Raw genomic sequence first — 20,648 nt, 5'->3', positions numbered from 1 at the left:
AACTAAGAATTGAATTCTTTGTCTTTTGAGCAGTGTTTACAATATTTAAACAAAATTCTACCATAAATATTATCTTATATCTTGATTTCAGTTTAAAATCAACATGGAAATTGTTAATGCATTAAATTCATTAATGGTGCTGGTAGAGCTTCATTAAAAATTTTAAAATTCTCAGAATAAAACAAGGAATTCAATTGGAAGTCTGCAATTTACGTGCAAGCAACAATCATCCATATAGCTAATTCATTTAAACAAAGCATGAGTTTACAGCGAACCAATGCTGCTGATAGGGTTATAAACCACGAAAGGAGGGAGACCAACTACCCTCGGAGCTCAAGATAATGTGAAATCCTCAATAGGAAAGATCAGAAAAGGTTGGTGTTGAGAGTGTGTGATTATCCACAAGACCTTTCTTAACAGATGTCCAACATAAATGCTCCATACAGAAGGGACTGAAGAGCCTCTTGGAGCGTAGTCCTTCATTCATGCTAAGGAGAGAACTCCGCCGTTTTGAAAGGGTTAAGGAAGTTAAAAATGAGCCTCGAGAATATTCATAAGAGTACTTTTTTTGATAAAACCACTTATTACATCTGCAAAACATACCACAAACAACCTGCTGTAAAGTCAATACCTATGCAGATGGCTGAAAAGGCATCAACCAAACTTTGTTCTCTGATGGTAGAAGACCTAAGCAGAAAAATAGGTATTTTAAAAGATCTCAGTTTTTGATCCCCAAGAAGTTCCGACTACAGAAGTGAACCCTGATTTAAAGACAAAAAATTCATGGCCTGGAATTGGCAGACACAGAGAAGTTGATGTTGGGGTTGGGAGAAATACAGAAATTACTACCAAAGCAAAATTCACGGGGTTCAGTAGATATAATTAAAACAATCCAGGAGCTCAAATGTCTCAGACATCATTTGCATGTAAGCACCTTTAAGCAATTTGGATCCCCTCTGCAAACGTGGACTGAGAAAAATTTCTTTCCTGCTATAGCACTGTGTCAACAGATAAGAGAATAAATGTAAAAGATGACAACTTGATCACAATAGCAATATTTCATTTAAAATTACAGACATATAAAAGTAATTTCTCTCTATGTAAGCTAGATATATGGATACACGAAGGATAAAATATGTAAAATATTGAATTCAGTCAATACTCCATATATATTATTGCTTAAATTATTCCCGGTCAATAATATCCTAAATTTAGGGCAATGGGTGGGCCACTGGAAAAATGGCTCTCAATCAACATCAATTATTTTGCCGTTAGAAAAACACCGCTTTTGTGAAAAAAATAACACCACTTTTGGCTATAAAATAACCCCAACTTTTGCATGTCCTTAGTCATGATGCATTCCACCATCAACTAGTCAAGATAAAGTTGAGCAACCCATATAGAGAATAGGGTAGTCAATCAATTCATCAAAGAAAACAAAAGGCATTGATTGCGATTCGTTAGCCATCATTAGTGTATTCATAACATACAAATTATTTAGTTTCAGAAATACCAGTTTAGACGAATGTTAATGGTCAACTTTGAACTTATTTGAAAAAGGCCAGATTGGTGGCCATGTGATGCCACTCTGCGTGACATCACAGGGGCCCAGATTCTGGGGGTCTGGACCCCCATAAATATAAAAACACAATTACTTTCCTTCAAAAAAGAAAACAAAATATTGAAAAATCAATAATTTACTAAAGATCTCTTTGAAAAAGGAAGTTTTTTTTTCGATTATGAAAAAGGTAAAGCACATGAGTATTGCAACGCCTCGGGTTATCCGCTAGCACATGACGGCAGGGGTGGGGGCAGAGCGAGATACCTGGTGAAAACAAGAAGTGGGATGAAGCCAAGGATCAGGTGGGTGTGTCGCTGACGATTAATGCAACATTGTTCATGCTTTACACATTGCCTCAATTTAAAAAAAAATTTAATTGTTAGAAAGGAACATTTCTAATAATAAACTATTTTTGACCTATGTTATCTATCTCACAGCCAATCACTGCATTGGCGAAAGCGTTTGCTTTAGGCATCACATGCACATTGCTCTCGTAACTATTTGTACTTGAAATGGCATTTGATGGGTAAGAATTTTTACATCAGACAGGAATCCATAATAGCAGTGCAAATGCCGAGTAGAATGCAAACATATTTTAGCAAGGTGCCCCTCCGGAGCAAAAAAACCCAGTGTGATCTCTTCCATGGTCACCTTTGAGGTACCAATGGGACACAGTGATGCTTACAGGTAAGAAAAGCAAACAGGAGCATTTTAAAAATACCTCACTAAGGGAGAAATTACCCTGCCTGCCGCTTCTTTTTGACCTAGGGTTTCAGATGCCTGACTCACCTCACGTGAGAAACCAAGGCCACTCAATTCCCTCGGACTTGCGACCAGTGAAGGGGAGGGGGAAGAAGTTTGTGTAAGAGAAGCACCCCCATTTTCAGCTGCAATTTCCGGGAAAAAAGGTGCGCCTCTTACACAGGCTTGCACGGTATCCTTTTAGGCTCGAACTGTTCTCCCTCCCTCATTAGGTTGATGACTATTTTGTTCCCAAGATGGCTCTTTCAAGGATGTGGTTTTGCGTGTCTATTGCGGCGATAGTTAGTTGTCTTTCCTGTGGTGTGGCATCTATAAGTGTCTCGATCTGTAATTTGGTGTATATGATGCTGGATACAATTTGTGTGTTTGTCAATTTTAAGCCACCTTTGACAAGTGGTAGGTAAAGGATGGTCTTTTGATCTGTCTCCTGTGCCAAATGAAGCTGTTCGTGATTTTGATTAAGTCCTCATTGTATTTGGGGGGAGGGGCCACACATATGTCACAAACCACAACTTGGCTATAGCACAAGTTGCTCCAGTATGCGGGCTTTTATTGTCAGCTGTAGGGATGCTGAAGTGTGTCTTGCAGTTATCCCGCGCACATGCCTGATAACCTCTCCCCAGCTCCGGTCTATTGATGTATCTGGGGTTTTATTTAGAGATGTGCGAATAGTATCTGCAAATACCCGAATACCTTGAATACTAGAAAGTAGAGATGTGCGAATAGTATCCGCGAATACTCGAATACCTCGAATACTAGAAAGTATTCGATAATCGAGATCTCGAATAGTTATGCCAAAGGTACCGTCTCGAATACCTCGAATACTTTAAATTTCGCGTCATACACTGTCGCTCGCACGTCGTTGGTAGTTGACTCGGAAAAATGAAGAGAACTCTGGTCGTTAATGCATGCAGCGCCGTTTTAGGCAAGCTGACAAACTATATCAAATTCGCAGGTTACAGCGGTGAAAAGAGTTCGACGTGGGAACCGAAATTGATCTGGTGAAAAAAATCCGAAAATCCCAGGTGTCCCCCATCAGGAGAACCTCAGTGCCGTGGGATAGTGACATTGACGCATTTCCCACGATCTGCTATCCCCCTCCATTCAGCATTCACCCCACCCAATCTGACGATTTCCTCTTCTCCGAAATCAAACAAAAGGTCCCAGCTCGTGCAGGGATCGTATTACGAAGACCTTAGCTTCGAAAAAATATCAAGTTACCGGAAAATAATAGAACCGTGTTTCACCCATCACTCTTTCTCCCCACTGACCATTTTCCCGCATCCATCTTTTGACAAAAATGAGACGAGGTGTTTGCCATGTGTCCTTTGTGGCTAATAACGACAGGACTTATTTTGAATCTTCCCCAGGAGATGAAACTACCATAGGGAGAAACTCAGTGCCGTGGGATAGTGACATTGGCGCATTTCCCACGATCTGCTATCCCCCTCCATTCAGCATTCGCCTCACCCACTCTTCTCCGAAATCAAACAAAAGACCCCAGCTCGCGCAGGGATCTTATTACGAAGACCTTAGCTTCGAAAAAAATATCAAGTTACACGAGAACAATAAAAACGTGTCTCACGCCACCCCCCTCTACTCACCCACTGGCCTTTTTCTGCTTACCTGCTTCGAAGTTCCCATTTCTGGAGGTCAACTGCTGTATGAGTCATCTACTAGCCCAAAAGTTGTCTAGCAATGATTTTCGGCAATTGATATTACACTTTTATTGGACTGAACTATTAGTAATGTGCGCGTAATTTAAAAAAGAATAAGACCAAACACGACATATTTCTGACTTTATTTAAGCATTTACGCAGGAAAATAAGTGCCGGAAAAACGAAGAAATACGACGGAGGCTTAGCATTTTGGCGTAATGGTCAAATAGGGTGCTTTCCTATTATTTTTTATTGCCTAAATCGAAAGATTATTACTCCAGGAGTACGTATTTCACACTTTTAGATTTTTAAATGGCGATATATATTTTTCGCGATTAAATGAAAAGTGAAAAATTTCAAGTGCGCGAAAACGCGTCGGGTAAGTATGAATGCCGGGAAAAACTCCGCGTGACGTCGTTCTGCTTCCCGTTGCCGCGAGTGAGGTGACCTTGGTGCGATTCTCTGAGCGCTGATACGACGCAGGATGCTAGCAGGTAGCAGAGTTAAATGCTAGCTGGTAGCGCTTGGCTTAAAAAAGGATTATTAATACCTTATCAAACGAAGAAAGCTTTCCGACCTTAGCCAGTTTTAATAGGTGATTATTAAGACATGTTTCCCTGAGCTCTGTGACTCATGTATGCATTGGTAACCTCAGACGATGTAAAACTCCTATCCTCTCGTGTAGAAACTAGATCCCTGTGATGTCATGTGGAGTGGCATCGCATGGGCGCCAATCTGGCCTTTTTCAAATGAGGATAAAATTGACCATTGCCATACGTATAACCCGGCAGTGGCGGCTGGTGGTAATTTATCTAGGGTGTGCATTAGAGCAGATATAGGATGATTTAATTATATTATGTTAATCCTAATCCATGAGCGTCATATTTCGTCGTAATAGAATACATAGCAAGCAAAACATATCACTGGTACCATAGAGTAAGTATATTCTAGAGGGCTCACGCCATAGGCGGAAATCGTATCGACAGTTTTAATTCTCAAAGCTCTGATAGATGGCCCCAGAATGACGAACAAGGGGCGAGAGGGACCAATTTCAAGGTCGCTTCCTGTCACCCCCTTTCCTTACCGCCCTCCCCTCTTCCTCTTCCGTCCGTCTCCCAAGCATCTAAGGAAGGGAAGACGATTTTTGGGCTGATTGTGAAAGAAAAAGGTGGAGTCCCATAGGCACAGATATGTAGGTGTATATATCTGTGCCCATAGGCATGTCTTCCTCGCCTGGCGAGCTGCTTCTTCCACGAATCCTTCCCTCTTCTCTCGGCTTGGCTTTCCCCATTACTACTGAAAACAGTTTCAAAACATACAACTGTGAATAAGTATTGAAACTGTCTCATGCACTTCAAACATTGCAGTCTGAAAGCCAAAAGGAGAGAGGGGGAATTTTCAGGGGGCCCGGGCCCTTTAAATATATATTCGCAAACTAAACTAATAGGCTATCAGTTAGATAGGGTCACGGATGTATTCACGACCACCACAGATTTTGATGAAATAGTGATAGGAGATATGCTCGAATATCGAATGGACTTTGGAGGGGTTTTACATGTAGCAGTGTAATACTATGCGAGACGCAATGATTCCTTTGACGAAGTACTACAGCCTTCCTCAATGCGGTACTGGAACATTGGTAAAGTTGAGAGATAATACCGCTGATAGTATTTTGTCGGAAGACATGATACTGAGCCACTTTGTGAAATTTTCTGCACTCTATTTAATTAGGTAAGGAAATATTACCCGTGAATTAGTTCCACGCTGAAAATTTGATGCAAAAGCGGAGACACATTTATGATAATAAGAGTTTTGGGTTTGGAGTTTCTTATTTCAGGAATGAAGGACATATAAAACGTAAAGGTTTGCGAAAAACAACATGCGAAAAAGATGTACAAAAGAATTCACATTTATTTAAATAAAAGGTGGTACCAATTTTACACAACATTTTAATACGTTCGACGCGTTTCGGCTCACAGAGCCATCATCTGGTACAAGACTCTGTCTTACATATAAACATCACCTTTATATCTTTTATGATGTGAGGAACGATATGGTGGAAGTTCTTAATATTAGTAAAATTAGACATTGTAATATTTCCACTGAGTTTTATTATGACGCTACGCGTTTCGTCGTTACAAAAAGCATTATCAAGTGTAAGATAAGCCTTAAAAGTTCCTCCTTACATATGCCTTGGTGCTTGAAGGGTGCTTGATATGTAAGGTGGAGGATGGGGTTTGGGTGACGAGAAGTGGGGATATTGAAGGTTGTGGGAGAAAAAAACTACCCTTCTTAATTCCTCAAATGTCATTTTGACTGTCGATACCGTTAGTTCTTAAAGCAATAAGTCTTTTAGATTTTTTGTAGACCGGCTAGAAGAACCCGACACCCGTGGCGTATAAAGTACGCCGCGCGACCGGCCGTGTACCACCTGTGTACCGTTATATCTCTATCACCTATAAATGTACAAGCTTGAACTATGTTCTACAAATAAAGATACATTTTAGAAAAAATCTAGTGTTATCATATAAATACTGCATTCATTTACATAATGCGAATGCATATATTGTTACCCGCCACATGCGCCTGATATTTTTACCCGCCAAGTCATGTAAAAATATCAGGCGCGCCCGCTCAAGGATTAACGAAGTTTTGTTTTAACTTTGGAACATGGATCAATCGTTTACTTCGCTGGATATCTCCTTAAGAGACTCTTGGCTAAAAGTGGATGCATTAACTGCAAGAAAAAATTTTCTGGGAAGAAAACAATTGAGGACAGGAGTAAAATATCAATTATGGAAAGAACATTTCCAGGAAAAGCTAAGGATGTTGAGGGTTTGCTGTGTCCATAAAAGAAGGTTTATCAGAATTTGTAAAAAAAAAGCTCTGTTATTTTTCAGAAATCAATTTTGTGACACACCTTATAAAAGGAAATTGAGAGAGTCGATGCTTTCAAGGGCAGAGATGTTTCTTAAGCTAGAGATGGAATATGAGCCTGAGTTATGTAATGAACATTTAATGTTCACTCTAAATTTAGTACATTTTCAATTTATGATAAGGAGGAGTTGTAAGTGGTTGTCCCCAGTCGCTTCACAGGTGAAACAAAAATTTATTTTTTGTTTCACCTGTGATTAATTATATTTTGTCAAATTTATAGTAAATCTATGCAACCGAATCTTATAACGTGAATACGTGACTACGTAAATAAATCGAAGTAAACAATTATTTTAATTATCAAACGTTTCTGAATTTCGATATGATAAAATGGAGTTGTAAGTGGTTGTCCTCAGTGGCTTCACAGAAGAAACAAAAAAATTAATATTTTCTCAAACTTACAGTGAATATATGCAACTGAATCTTAATACGTAAGTACGTAAATAAAGCAGAAAAAAATCATTTTAATTATCAATTCGTTTCTGAATTTCGATATAAACAAGCCCTGGCCCCAGCATTTACTCAGTAATTAACTGATGATAACAAAAGGAAGAGAATCTCAGCTGCTGGATGAAATAGTGTAGAAGTAAGTATGGGGAGCTCATGGCAATCAAATAATCAAAGGATGAAATGTGTCGATCTAAGATGTGTCCTATTTCAGCTGTTCACGGCCTACATAGCTATATCCATACGCGATAGATTGTCGTTATGGTGAAATTTTCTATTAAGTCCATAGAATTAATTGCAATGAACATGATGTAAATGTAATATTTCCTCGTGCATTCATTCACAAATGGTTTGAATTTTTAAGATCTTCAAGTCTGCTCACTATTCATGGAGATATACATCAAGGATTAATATCTCTTAATAGCTAATGTATAACAACAATTTTTAATCAACTGTTATTTTATTGAAGGCGTCTGGTTTTCTGATTTTGACACCGAAAACTAACCTTTACCACTCGTTAGTATTACATCGCATGTAATGCGATGTAATGCTTTAGTTACTAACTGTGGTGAAGAGGCTATAACCGTTACCGAAAGGCAAACAGTGCATTGTTTTTCAGTGTAGAGATCCAATCTCGCATTCCTATTTTATTGTGATATTCCGGCACTTGGTGTTGTAAATAACATTTACACTTCACCAAAGTGAGGTATTTTCCAACTGAAGTTCTGAAGCACACTACGCGAAATGTTTTTCATTCGATATGTTGATCGTTCAACGAAGCGATGAACATCAATGAGATAAATATTGTCTCTTGAAGCGAAAAAATCTTCCCTCACGGAAAATCTCTTCCTCGTCAAAGCAACAGCCTCACCTCGCCAACCTGTCTGATGGCAAAACGATCTCCTTGGGAGGCGGGAGATTTCAGCGTAGACCCAGGCCAGTAAGGAAAGCCTGACGAGGTGCGGTCATTAAAAATTCATAACTCCCCTTGTAATAGAGATAAAGTTACAATTCTTTCACCAAAAATAAATTTATAGTTTTGTTCAAATTTCATACGCAGCATATATGGACCTATATCGTAAGATACGAAAGTTAGTAGGCGATTGATTTTTACCCTGCAAAATTCCAGATTTTTCGTCCGAAAGATATATAAACACATATAACAACGTTGAAACTGAGTTATGAACAAATTAAAGTTTACCAGTACGGAAAAAATGTGCTATTAACATTTCCTGCAAGTTTCAACTTTATACTAACAACAGTCTGCCGGAAAATGGATTAGAAATATAAACTCGGAAAAGTCATGTAACTAGCCGAATTTTGAGAAAATATTTTTTATAACAATTGTTATAAATAAAATCGAATAATTAATGTCTCGACTAAATGTAGCAACCCTTTCTGCTTCAGAATATATTTTTATACTTGTGGAAAGAGCAAATTTAAAAAATTGCCAAAATTGTTCATAGCCATCTGGTTAATTGTTCTAGAACTACACCAAAAACGTATACGATTTTTGTACGTGTGGTGAGCTCTCTATATATACTTACTCTATGCTGGTACACTCTACCCTTAAAATTGCATGAACAGAAATAATATTAGCATGTATGAAAATAATTATTCTCAACACACCTTTACACGTGACGGTAGTTGAAATTCATTCTCTTTTCCTTACACCCTATGAGGAAGTAGTGTAGAAACGGCTATACAGATGGCTCTGTAGACGGACTAGGATCCTGGGCGCAGGTAGTGTAGGTGGCGGCTACACCACTACACTACCTGCAAGTCAGTCACCAAAAACATGCGCGTGCGCATTCGCATGGTTTTGAGTCTGCTCCCATCGCCAAAAGATCAATATGACTGACCTCAAATTTATAACAGAAACATTAACAGGAAGAACCTTCGCCGGTGGCGACTTAAACGCGAAGCATACCAGCTGGGGAGCTTCAACCACCAATGCCGCTGGTAGAAAAATTCATTTCATTGCCGAAGAAAGAAATGCCAAAGTTCTCACCCCATCTACCTTTACCCACTATTCCGTCCATGGCTCCGCTGACATCCTCGACCTAGCTCTCACAACCAACCTCCCTGCAATAGAAAACCCCATCACTCTGGATTCATCTGCCTCCGATCACCTTCCACTCCTCTACTGTATAAACTGCTCCGCATCCGCCCGTATTCCACTCCCGAGAACTGGCATCAACCTTAATAAATTCAACCGTCTGGTTGCTGATAATATCTACAAGCTCGAAAAACTTCCGCTCTCCACCCGCACTGATGCCGACGCCTGCGTTGAACAGCTCACGGCAACAATCCGCGACTGCGCCGACGCTTCCAAATTTTCCATCCCAGAAGACAAAAATCCGGATGCTCTTCCACTAGAAATTCTCCAAGCCATTAAACACAGAAACAAAGCCAGGAAACTGTGGCAAGCAATTAGAACAAAGGAAAACCACGACCACTTCAAGATACAGCGAAACAGAGTCAATCGCCTCCTGAAAAACCACCGCCAAAACCGTTGGGATAAAAAAGTCGCCTCCCTTTCCACGGAGGACAACTCAATCTGGAAGATGGCCAGAGCCTTAAAAAATCCCCACAACCAGACTCCACCTCTTAAATCCGGAGACACAACTGCCTCAACAGACTACGGAAAAGCTAATCTCTTCTCGGACATGCTCGAGGCGCGATTCACAAACACCCTAGAATCCGAGCTTGAAGAAGAAGCAGAAGCACATTGGATGAGCCTAAGCTACTGTCCAAACGACCAACCAGCTCTTACCTGCGACCACGAGATCATCGAAGTAGTCAAAGGACTCAAAAGGAAATCTGCGCCTGGCCCTGATGCTATATCGAATAAGCTACTAAAAAACCTCCCAGCCTCTGCCTTTTCCTTTCTTGCCACATTCTACAACTTCCTATTTCACATCTCCTATTTCCCAACAGCATGGAAGCGCGCTAAAGTTATCATGCTGCCTAAACCTCAAAAACCTGCAACGAATCCTTCCTCCTACAGACCTATTTCTCTCCTCTGCACTCTTTCCAAACTGTTTGAAACTCTAATCCACAACCGCCTCAAACACCACCTATCCCTAGAACATAGCATCAGGCCAGAGCAAACAGGCTTCCAACCAAAAACATCCACAACACACCAGATCCTGCGACTCACTGAGAAGATTGCAAATGGTTTCAACGCCCGACTCATCACTCAGGCAGTTTTTCTTGATCTAGAAGCTGCGTTCGACTGGGTTTGGACCTTGGGCCTCATCTTAAAAATCTCATCCTTCCCCATCCCAATGTACCTGCAAAAAATAATCAAATCCTTCACCACAGACAGAACCTTCTACGTTAAATTCAATACAGCCTCTTCTATTACCCTTCCTATTACTTCCGGCGTCCCGCAAGGCGCCATCCTATCCCCCACCCTATTCAATATGTATGTTAATGACCTTCCCTTAATTCCCGGCAATGAGGCTTTTCTTTACGCAGACGACACCACCTTCATAGCTCAAGGTTCAAACCCACGAACAACATCTGACTTGCTTCAAAGACAAATAGACGCATACGAAGACTGGGCAGACTCGTGGAAGCTGACGGCAAATCCTACCAAATGTATTCATATGACCTTTAGCAGGCGCCCAAAAGCGGGCACCGGAAATCCCATATATTACGGGACCAAAGAAATCAGACGGCAAGAAACATCTAAATTCTTAGGTGTAACCCTCGACAGAAAGCTGATCTGGAACCACCAAATCAACAACGCCATCGGAAAAACCAAAGCCGCTGCAGCAGCGCTTGGGCCACTGCTCCAAAAACGGTCGAAATTATCGCTAAAATCTAAATGCCTTCTGTACAAAACCATGCTAAAACCTCTATTATCTTATGCTTCCCCAGTCTGGCTAATGGCTTCAAAAACCCACCTATCAAGACTACAAAAAACAGAAAATGTACTTCTACGGAAGATCGTGGGTGCCCCATGGTACATACGGAACAAAGATCTGAGGAAAGACCTCAAAATAACTCCGCTATTAACTGAATTGAAAGCAAACCTTCCCATATTCAAAAGGTCTCTCATACGCACAGGAAACGAAAAAATAATTGATCTCTGGGAATATACCCCAGATCATCACCTTAGACATCGCACGCCTCTCTCTGCCCTAATCCCTGACCACATCCCCTCCCCATGAACAAAAATTAGTAGAAACACTGAAATATCAATGATAATATAAACAGTAGACGTGAACCCTGAAGAAACCCACTGGAGACAGCCAAAAGGCTGGGGCTAGTGACTCATAAATAAACAGAAATTCCGGCGAGGCGAGGCGAGGCTCCCATCGCCCCTTTGAACAGCACATACCCCCCCGCTTACCTCGTCCCGCCAGAGCTCCCTCAAGCGATCGCACAGACCGAAAATGCGCCCGGCATGATGCCACGGGATCGCACACTTGTAGAGCGGTGAATTCGAAAGGGAGATAGCTGTAGCGTTCGGAGGCTCATGTTTCTTGCAAATGCAGACAGTACTTTTATCCTTCGCGTTGCAAAGGAATAGTTTTCTTTTATAAATTATTCATCTTTGGGTGTGCACTTGCTAACATGCGTATACGCACGCGCCGCCACTGTAAACCGGTATTTCTAAAAATAAATAATTTGTATATTATTAATACATTACCGTTGGGTAAGGAATCGCAATCAATGCATTTGGTTTTCTTTGATGAAGGAAAGTACCCTATTGTTTACATAAAATTAAAATATTCCATTCATTAGCTAAATTCCTGTTTGAATCCTTTAAAGGAAATCACAATTACTCGCCGAAATCTTGGGTTTCCTGCTGCATAGGCGACCAAGTCAAACATTCCCACATTCATCGTTTAGTATTCGAGGTATTCGAAATTCGAGGTATTCGAATATTCGAGCCATGATTTGATATTCGAATTCGATATTCGAATTCGAGAAATCTGCTTTTCGACCCATGCCTACTAGAAAGTATTCGATATTCGAGGTCTCGAATAGTTATGCTAAAGGTACCATCTCGAATACCTCCAATACTTTGAATTTCGCGTCATACACTGTCACACGCACATCGTTGGTAGTTGACTCGGAAATATGTAGAGAACTGTAATCGTTTAGTGCACGCAGCGCCGTTTTAGGCAAGTTGACGAATTACATCAAATTTGTGGATTAGAGCGGTGAAAAGAGTTCGACTTGGGGAACTGAAATTGATTGGGTGAAAAAATCCCCGATTCCTCCACCAGGAGAACCTCAGTGCCGTGGGATGGTAACTGCATAGCACAATTCCCAAAATACGCTACCCCCTCCATCCATCCGCCCTCACCCCTCCTCCGATGCTTTCCTCCTCTCCGAAATCAAACAAAAGGCCTCAGCTCATGCAGGGTTCGTATTACAAAGACCATAAATCAAAAGCTTCCAAAGAAAATATGTATCAAGTTACAGGAGAGTAATAGAATTGTGTTTCACCCTACCCTCTTTCTCCCCCGCTGACCTTTTTCTGCCTCCCTGCTTCGAAGTTCCCCATTTCTGGAGGTCAACTGCTGCATGCATTTTTACATCTATTTGAAAAAGCCACTTTTTTGTCGAAATTTGTCAAAAGTGCAATTTTTGAATATTTATAGAAAAAAAAGTTTTCAAGTGAAAATCGTTTTGATAATCATGGATTGATCGTGGTGGTGGACAAATGAAGAGAGCCCTACTACAGAAAAGGCGAGGGCACACGCTATCCTAACTTACGTCGCCGGTACCACGGAAAAGATCGCGAGAGCTCTCCAGAAACACAACATCATGACCAGATTCAAATGCGTCACCAAGATGTCGAATATCCTCGTCAACACGAAAGACCACCACCCTAATGACATCTGTGGAGGAGTATATCAAATTAAATGCAGCTGCGGTGAGTCCTACATCGGCCAAACATTACGAGCACTGAAATGCCGAGTCCAAGAGCACAGAGGGGCAGTAAAAAATAGACATTTCACCCAGTCAGCGGTGGCGGAACACCAATGGAGTGGACCGACACACAATATTGATTTTGACAACGCCTCTCTTCTGAACAAAGAAGGCCGCTACTACCCGAGAATAATCAGGGAGGCAATTGAAATCGCCAAAACGACAAAGAACTTCAACCGTGAAGACGGCTACAATCTCGCCAGTGCGTGGAAAAGGGTCTTCAAAGATCCTGACCAATCAGGGCACACCTCCACAAAAAAGGCGGCAAACGGGGTGTATATAAGATGAACAAATTTCTGCATCAACACTTCAGTGGACCTGAGGAAGCCAACTGGAACGTTGGCGAAATATCGTCCTACAAAATGGATAAACGCGGAAGAATACCCGGAAAAATCAGCGGAATTCATCATAATCTACGCGGAAGCCTACTTGGAAACTTTAAGAATGGAGTTCATGGAAGCTCTCGCATTTAGCCTTGCAGATAAACATTTCAAGTCCAGGGTGAAAAAAGATAATCTTCTAGGAGACACATAAGCTTTTCTAGCAATGAGACTTGGGAAAATTCCTGAATTATCTGCTTCTGTATACGAACGTCAATGTAGGGCGGGTCATTGTTTTACACGTGGAAAATGTATAAATTATAAGACCGTAAATATACGAATATTTTCAATTAATATGCAATAATCATTCCACCTGCGTCAAAAAATGTCATTCCAGAGGCAGTGATGGTCAATAAGGATGAAAAAACTTGAAAAATTAATTTTGCTTGTATAGTTTGTTATTTTTAAAATTTCAATTATTGCATTAATGATTTGGCATATCCATTTCCTTTTTTTTTGTGTTTTTTTGACTCTATTCTAGATTTCCTTTTGTCTAGATTGTCGTCTGCAATTCCTTTAGAAAAATTCGTCGAAGTATTTTTCAAGAAATATGCATATAATTATGTGATATTTTAGTTTATAAATGAATGGGAAAAATATTTTAAGTGCTTTTATTTATTAGAAGTTACCCAAATACGTTAAAATACCCTCAAATTTGAATTTATACTTGGGAAAATCAAAAATGTAAAAGTGCGGCAAAAAAGCCGCTAGCGTGCACTGGTGCAATACATGCAGGTGCGTGCACCTAAGGGTTTATTAGGGGAGTCTGTGACTTTTTTTATGTGTCCTCAGACTGACAAATGGAACGAGACTCCAGGGCAGGCTTGCAGGGATACAATCCCGGAGCAGGGTCTGTAAGCGCAAGCTTTTCACCTCTGCACTGCAGAAGGGGGAGGACAGGAAGGAGAAAGGAAGGAGGCGCCGCTGCGATAGGAGCCCGATGACACCTCCTGGGATCGAATAGGGAAGGAAGGGAAGGCAAGAGGAATACCGCACCGTCACAAAAGCGGGCGGGTCCTACCACTAGCAAAACCTGGAAAAACCATTGCTGTGCCAGCGATTTTAGAGGATTATCCTATGAGCAAGAATCATCCAACCATCAAAATGCTAGATTCCTCAGACCGACAGGTTGAAATGTGCTGATGATGTCATAAGCAGTTTTTAGTGTTGAGGATTGTTGATAAAAAGAGTAAGGTCGTCAACATACAGCACGCCTTTGTACAGATTCATGCCACCGCTTGCTACACGCATGGTGCGGATGATTGGGTCCATCGGGTATGGAAAGAGCAGCATCGAGACCGGGCACCCCTGCTGCGTTGAGTTGGTGACAGGAAAGGGGGCCGACACCCACCCTTCCACCGAACCTCACACACGCACTAGTGTCTTTGTAGAGGATAGATAAATTTTTTATGGGTAGTGAGGAAATTCATGGAGTGTAACATTTGGAAAATGTAATTTGGCGTATGAGATCAAAAAGCTTTAATAAAGCCCATTGCAAAGATGCTGAAGAATGGGTGTGGGGAGAATGATGTTTCTTATAAGGAAGGATGTGTCAAGAATATCTTTGGATTTAGAGATGGCTCATTGGGATGTGTCTAAATCTTTTGAGGAGACATTGAATGATCTCATTCTAAAAACATGAGTGAAAATATTGTAGTCCGAGTTTAAAAGTGCAATCGGCCAAAAATCATCAAATGTTTCAAACCAATTTTTCTTTGGCAAGATGGAGATCACTCCAGCTTGTTGACTTTGGAGTCAGTGAACAAGAATGGGTAATAGCACATCAAAATACGTAATGCACAGCTCGTAAGGCAGGTCATCCAAGTTTCTCAACATGTGACTTTTCCTTTGCCAATTGGCAGACACTAGGCATGGACTAGTGCTGCAGAAATTCAGTCACTCTCAGACCTCCGTCGTGTTAACATCACGAATCTGCTCATGGATCAGTGTTGCCAAACCTCACGTTTTATCCTTGTATGTCTTTAAGTGTGCCTCTTACAAATGGTTGCACATTAAATGTGGTAGCTGACAAAAAAATTACTTACACGACTTATTAACCTCTGTCATTTTCGGAAGAAAAACTTAATCAAATGTTTAATACTTTTTTTAATCACGTATAATCATAGACTCAATGAATTTGATTGGATTTTTCTCATTACTTAACCCTTTACTCAACAATGCCAACGCACATTCTGGAAATTTTCCCCTGTGTTGCAGTGTTTCCAACATCAAGATAACTGATACATGTATTCACTGGAAATAGTGTTAACTCTGAATGCGTCTATTCCCTAGCATTCCAGATCATTGATCAATAATAGAGCAGTTGAGATGCTCGTAAAATAAAAAAAAACAAATGGTGACTTCAAGAGTGAGCTTCTTCTGCAAGAGGCGGCACACTGAGAGAGCACAAGAGAGAGAGAGAGAGAGGCCCACCCACCTGTTTCGCAGGCTGGAAAATGAGCCCATCTGGCTCGTGAGACAGCTGCTCAGCAAACTTGTCGGAGAGGAGGTTGCCTGCTTGCGTCACGTCCCAAAACTGCTTGAGGCGCACGCTGAATGGCTCACTCTCCCTGTCTATGAGCCCCAAGCGCATCCCTTCGCGCCGCGGCCCTATCACCTCCCGCTGAAACAGGCAGATGCTCAGATCAAGTCCAGACAATAAGATTAAACAGCAAGGCCTTTGAGAAGAGAATCCTCATTACCTCAATGCAGGTCAACCGCAGTGAAAATGGTGACTTCCCGACGTCTTGGCCCTCGTAGTGAATGATGTCATACACCAAGTAACGGGGAATGTCCACCCCGTCCACTTTATCAATCACCATCTCCTGCAAAACACAAAACAAGTGAGAACAGAGAAAATACCCATCACTTTGTTTCCAGGGTGCTTGCAGGACAAGTGAAGCTTTCAGACATTGACCAACATCAGAAACAGCCCATTTGAGCATTACACAGCATTCACACCAAATTTCCATTTTTGGTTCCCTCACACTTCCATGACTTCTAGTCCAAAATTTTAAATTTCTCTAAATTTATATAAAATGGCAACACATTGTTTCCCTTGAGGATGTCGGAATGCAATAGTAGATGGAATTAAATGCCACTCACAACTTGAGGAGAGATACTATGAATCAGAAACTATTTTACACAATTTATCAAATGGTTATTCAAGGGGGAGCACAGACAGATGTCAAGTGTACCTGAAACTGAATAAATCTGTGTTTTTTACAATGTACAATATGTAGCAGATACACAAGACTTATTTAAACTCTCCAGTATTGCCAAAATATACCAAAAATCCTCATCTTTCCGCAGAATATCAGCCAACATATTCTTTCCCTCACCAGTTTCTATTATAACCGATGTGATATGCACCTTCACCCTATTGCCAATTCCCACCAGCCACCATAAGATTTTTCACACCCTACAAAGGGAAAAGTACTTTGGACCCTGAGCTTACATGCGAGCCAACAGTAAGCCAGAAGTTGCTCCTGGCAATGGAGAGAGAGAGAGAGAGAGAGAGAGGGGATGATGATACGACTAGGGCAGTCGGCGTCCATCTACGCATGAGACCACATGCATCACAATTGAGAGTGACCAGTGCGTAAAAGACTTTCAAGTTTTCCTCCGTCCACCCTCCACGCGCATACCTCATTCATTCAGTACTGTAAGAGGCATGTTGACATGTTCCTCCCCTCACACCCTTATCCTACGCACTTAGCAAATCTAAACCTCCCCACCCACACAGCACTTCCAGCCTCAAGCCTTTATATGCCCATTGTATGCGAATACAAACTGTGGACTCAATCACGCGAAGGCAAGCAAGTCAATGGGGAGAAGGATCCCTTCCAGACAATCAGTGAGAGAAGGGGAATGATGCCACACACGGCATTAGTGCATGTTTTACTCAGTGGCTAGTAACATGTATTGCGTTGGATGTAAATATAGTGCTTGATATGGAAAGCATTTGGTTTGTCTTAACGTTCCCCTAACCCTCTCCGAGAAATACACCACCCACCATGAAGTCTGTTTTACTAGGTGAGTGATCATTCAAATGATCTTTCGAATGATAACACAGGTCTGCGACATAAAAATTGTTTCAAATTTAATAAGTGATTTTTATAGTGTTTTCAACGCTGTTTTTGGGAAAAATAAGGAAAAAACTCCATCACGCACAGTTATTTCACAAACTGCATTTCTGGTTTTAGCGGTTTTTGATATTTTTATAAATATTTCAGCACTCTAGTGAGTTTGAATTTCGGTTTTTAGGATTGCCACTAACTTTTATTTAGCTGTTTTCATACAAGATATACGTAAAATAAAGAGTTATTAGGAGAAACCAGCAGTATTTTCATGTCAGCACTTGTCCTTGCCATTCCCCTGCTCCATGCACTTCCTGGCTCCCTTGCTGAAAAAGTAAATTTCACCTACTTTGGTATAAAGTTAGGTGATCAAAATAACCCTTGGGCCCCACACAAATTTTGTGCAGTGTGTGTTGAAGAACTGGGGCAGTGATTTCAACGTAAAAAGCGGTCCTTACGTTTTGGAATACCCATGGTTTGTAGGGAGCCCAAAAATCATAGCGATGACTGCTATCATTGTTCTCGCAGGGAAATAAGTTTCAATTTGAGAAACAAAAAGGGTATTTCTTATCCTAACATTCAATCAGCCATTCGCCCTGTTCCTCATGGACCTGAGGTATCAATACCCTCTCCACTAGATTTTTTGGATGATATGCATCATGGCCACGAGCTATTGGCTGAGCTAGGTTATAGTGAAGAAGACATTGATTGCTACGATCCTAGCACAACCGATCCCATTTCATTCTCACAATTTGAACTGAACGATTAAGTTAGAGAACCGGATTTATGACACATTTCAAAATAGAATATGCTCCTAATGAGTGGAGACTTTATATTGATTCTTCGAAAAAAGCCTTTAAGCAGTATTCTACACAATGGTAATAAGTATGATTCTATACCAGTTGGACACTTGGTTCACTTAAAAGAATGTTACGAAAACCTTGAACTGGTTTTAAGCAAACTCTGCAACTCAAACCACAAATGGGCATTATATGGTGATTTAAAAGTGATTTCAATGCTGCTTGGTCAACAAAGTGACCATACAAAGTTCCCTTGCTTTCTCTGTGAGTGGGACAGTAGAGAAAAAAAGCAATGCCAAATACAAAAAACTTGGCCCTTCCTTGAGAAAAAGGTTACAGGCATGATTTGAAAATATTGACAGCCTTGTGGTTCCACAAAAGGTGTTACTTGCACCACTTCACATTAAGTTGGGGCTGATGAAACAATTTGTTAAGGCATGGCCAAAGAAGGGAAGTGCTTCAGATATCTTTGAGGACAGTTTCTTGGTTTATCAGTGGCAAAGGTAAAGGAAGAAATATTTGTCGGACCAGACATTAGAAAACTTAAGACAGATACCAACTTTGCGAACAAAGTGGAAACGAAGGAAAAGGTAGCATGGACATCTTTTAAATTAGAGAGCAAAAGGGTTATTATAAGGACTTATGAGGTTAAAGAAAAATGGAAGTGTAGTTTATAACATTATTCATAAATAAAATAGAATTTTATAGCTTTGGAAAAAATGTGAAAAATTGCCTATATTTTGTTACTATACCCAAACATACTTCCTAATCTGTGAGAAAACCTGATGTGATAGACAAAAATGGATAAGATTTTTAAAATCAGCGCTGAAAAGTACATAAAAATCAGTTATCAAATTTCAAAAGTATTTTTTTGCAGGCCTGTGTAATTCAAATTAAATTCATTTGCCATGACCTCATTACATGGTGAATGATTTCAGTGACTTTTCTGGGCAGAAATGATGCACATTGGTGCGACTATCGATAACGCAAGCCAATTCTATCAATATTTCTGACCACATGATTAGTATAAGATGCGGTCTCAGGCATTACTTTGTGGAATTGCTTCACAATAGAATAAAATAAAATAACTTTGTTTTATTCCACACTTTATTTTAATTAGCACGACCCGATACGATCAGCTGACGATAGCATTAGATGCTGAAACCCGGGTTGTGCTATTTAAAATGAAGTGTGGAATAAAACAAAGTTATTTTATTTTATTCCACATGATTAGTATTGGAAGTCACAGACAACGGAATGCTTCTTTTACATGTGCGCCTCAATATACTTCTGTATTGCTTTGACTTTCGTAGAGGTATAACACACTAAGTAATGAGAGGAAATAAAACGGTTTGTAATTGATAGCGGAAAACCACTTTAAAAATCATGACTTTTGTGATCCTGTAAGGAAGTAATAAGTTGTTTTCTCTGCAGTGCAACCATGATTATGCTTCAAGATAGTGCACTCTAAAACATGATCCAAAGGAAACCTACTCTTCAAACGGTTATCCGAAGTCTTTTCCTTTCCAATTCAGTAAATTAGGAAGTATGTGAAAAAAATAATTCAGGGAAGAACTGCACTTTGTTTCTCGCTCAGGAAAATCCTACCTTATGGAGACGAGACCCGTACTGATGCCGCAGCATCCAGCTCCATTAAAAAAAATCACAATAAGCTCATGCCCCATTTACACTACACACGTACCAACCGAGGTGCATACCATGGTAGCCTCAAAACGTCATGTTAACGTGCAGAGTTACCAGTAGGTCTTAGTATCTAACCATGCCAACTTAATGATTAGCGCGAATGCACCAAGAAAAAAAGAGTATGAAAATGAAGATTGATGCATGCACAATTCTTAGGTTCATTCCCCTTAGGTTTTGCCGCCCAATACAGTGCCAATCCTCCCTCATTCGCCCCTTCACCCCTTTCTCTTTCCTATTTATTTCAGGTTGTCCTCTCCACTTTCAGCCATCTGTTGGAAGTGCTTTCCTTCAGCATGCTGAAAAGAGCTGCAACCTTGCAGTCAAAATCCTCATCCCCTTGCCCATCCTTGACCACACTCTCTTTGGAG

At 40.6% G+C, this 20,648-nt stretch overlaps 1 protein-coding gene across 2 annotated transcripts in view; it reads right to left on the bottom strand.

Annotated features, from left to right (window-relative positions):
• LOC124168533 (mRNA-capping enzyme) overlaps positions 1-20,648 on the bottom strand; it is a 133,403-nt gene that overhangs the window by 31,600 nt on the left and 81,155 nt on the right. For both annotated transcript variants that reach the window (XM_046546869.1, XM_046546870.1), the window contains 2 exons: positions 16,400-16,522; positions 16,135-16,320 (listed from right to left, as the gene is read on the bottom strand). In XM_046546869.1, coding sequence (XP_046402825.1) covers positions 16,135-16,320; positions 16,400-16,522 — 309 coding nt within the window. The remainder of the gene's footprint in view (positions 1-16,134; positions 16,321-16,399; positions 16,523-20,648) is intronic.

This window comes from Ischnura elegans, chromosome 11 (assembly GCF_921293095.1).
Source record: "Ischnura elegans chromosome 11, ioIscEleg1.1, whole genome shotgun sequence".
NCBI lineage: Eukaryota > Metazoa > Arthropoda > Insecta > Odonata > Coenagrionidae > Ischnura > Ischnura elegans.
The sequence above is the reverse complement of the archived record's forward strand: the minus strand, read 5'-3'. Positions and strand labels throughout refer to the sequence as shown.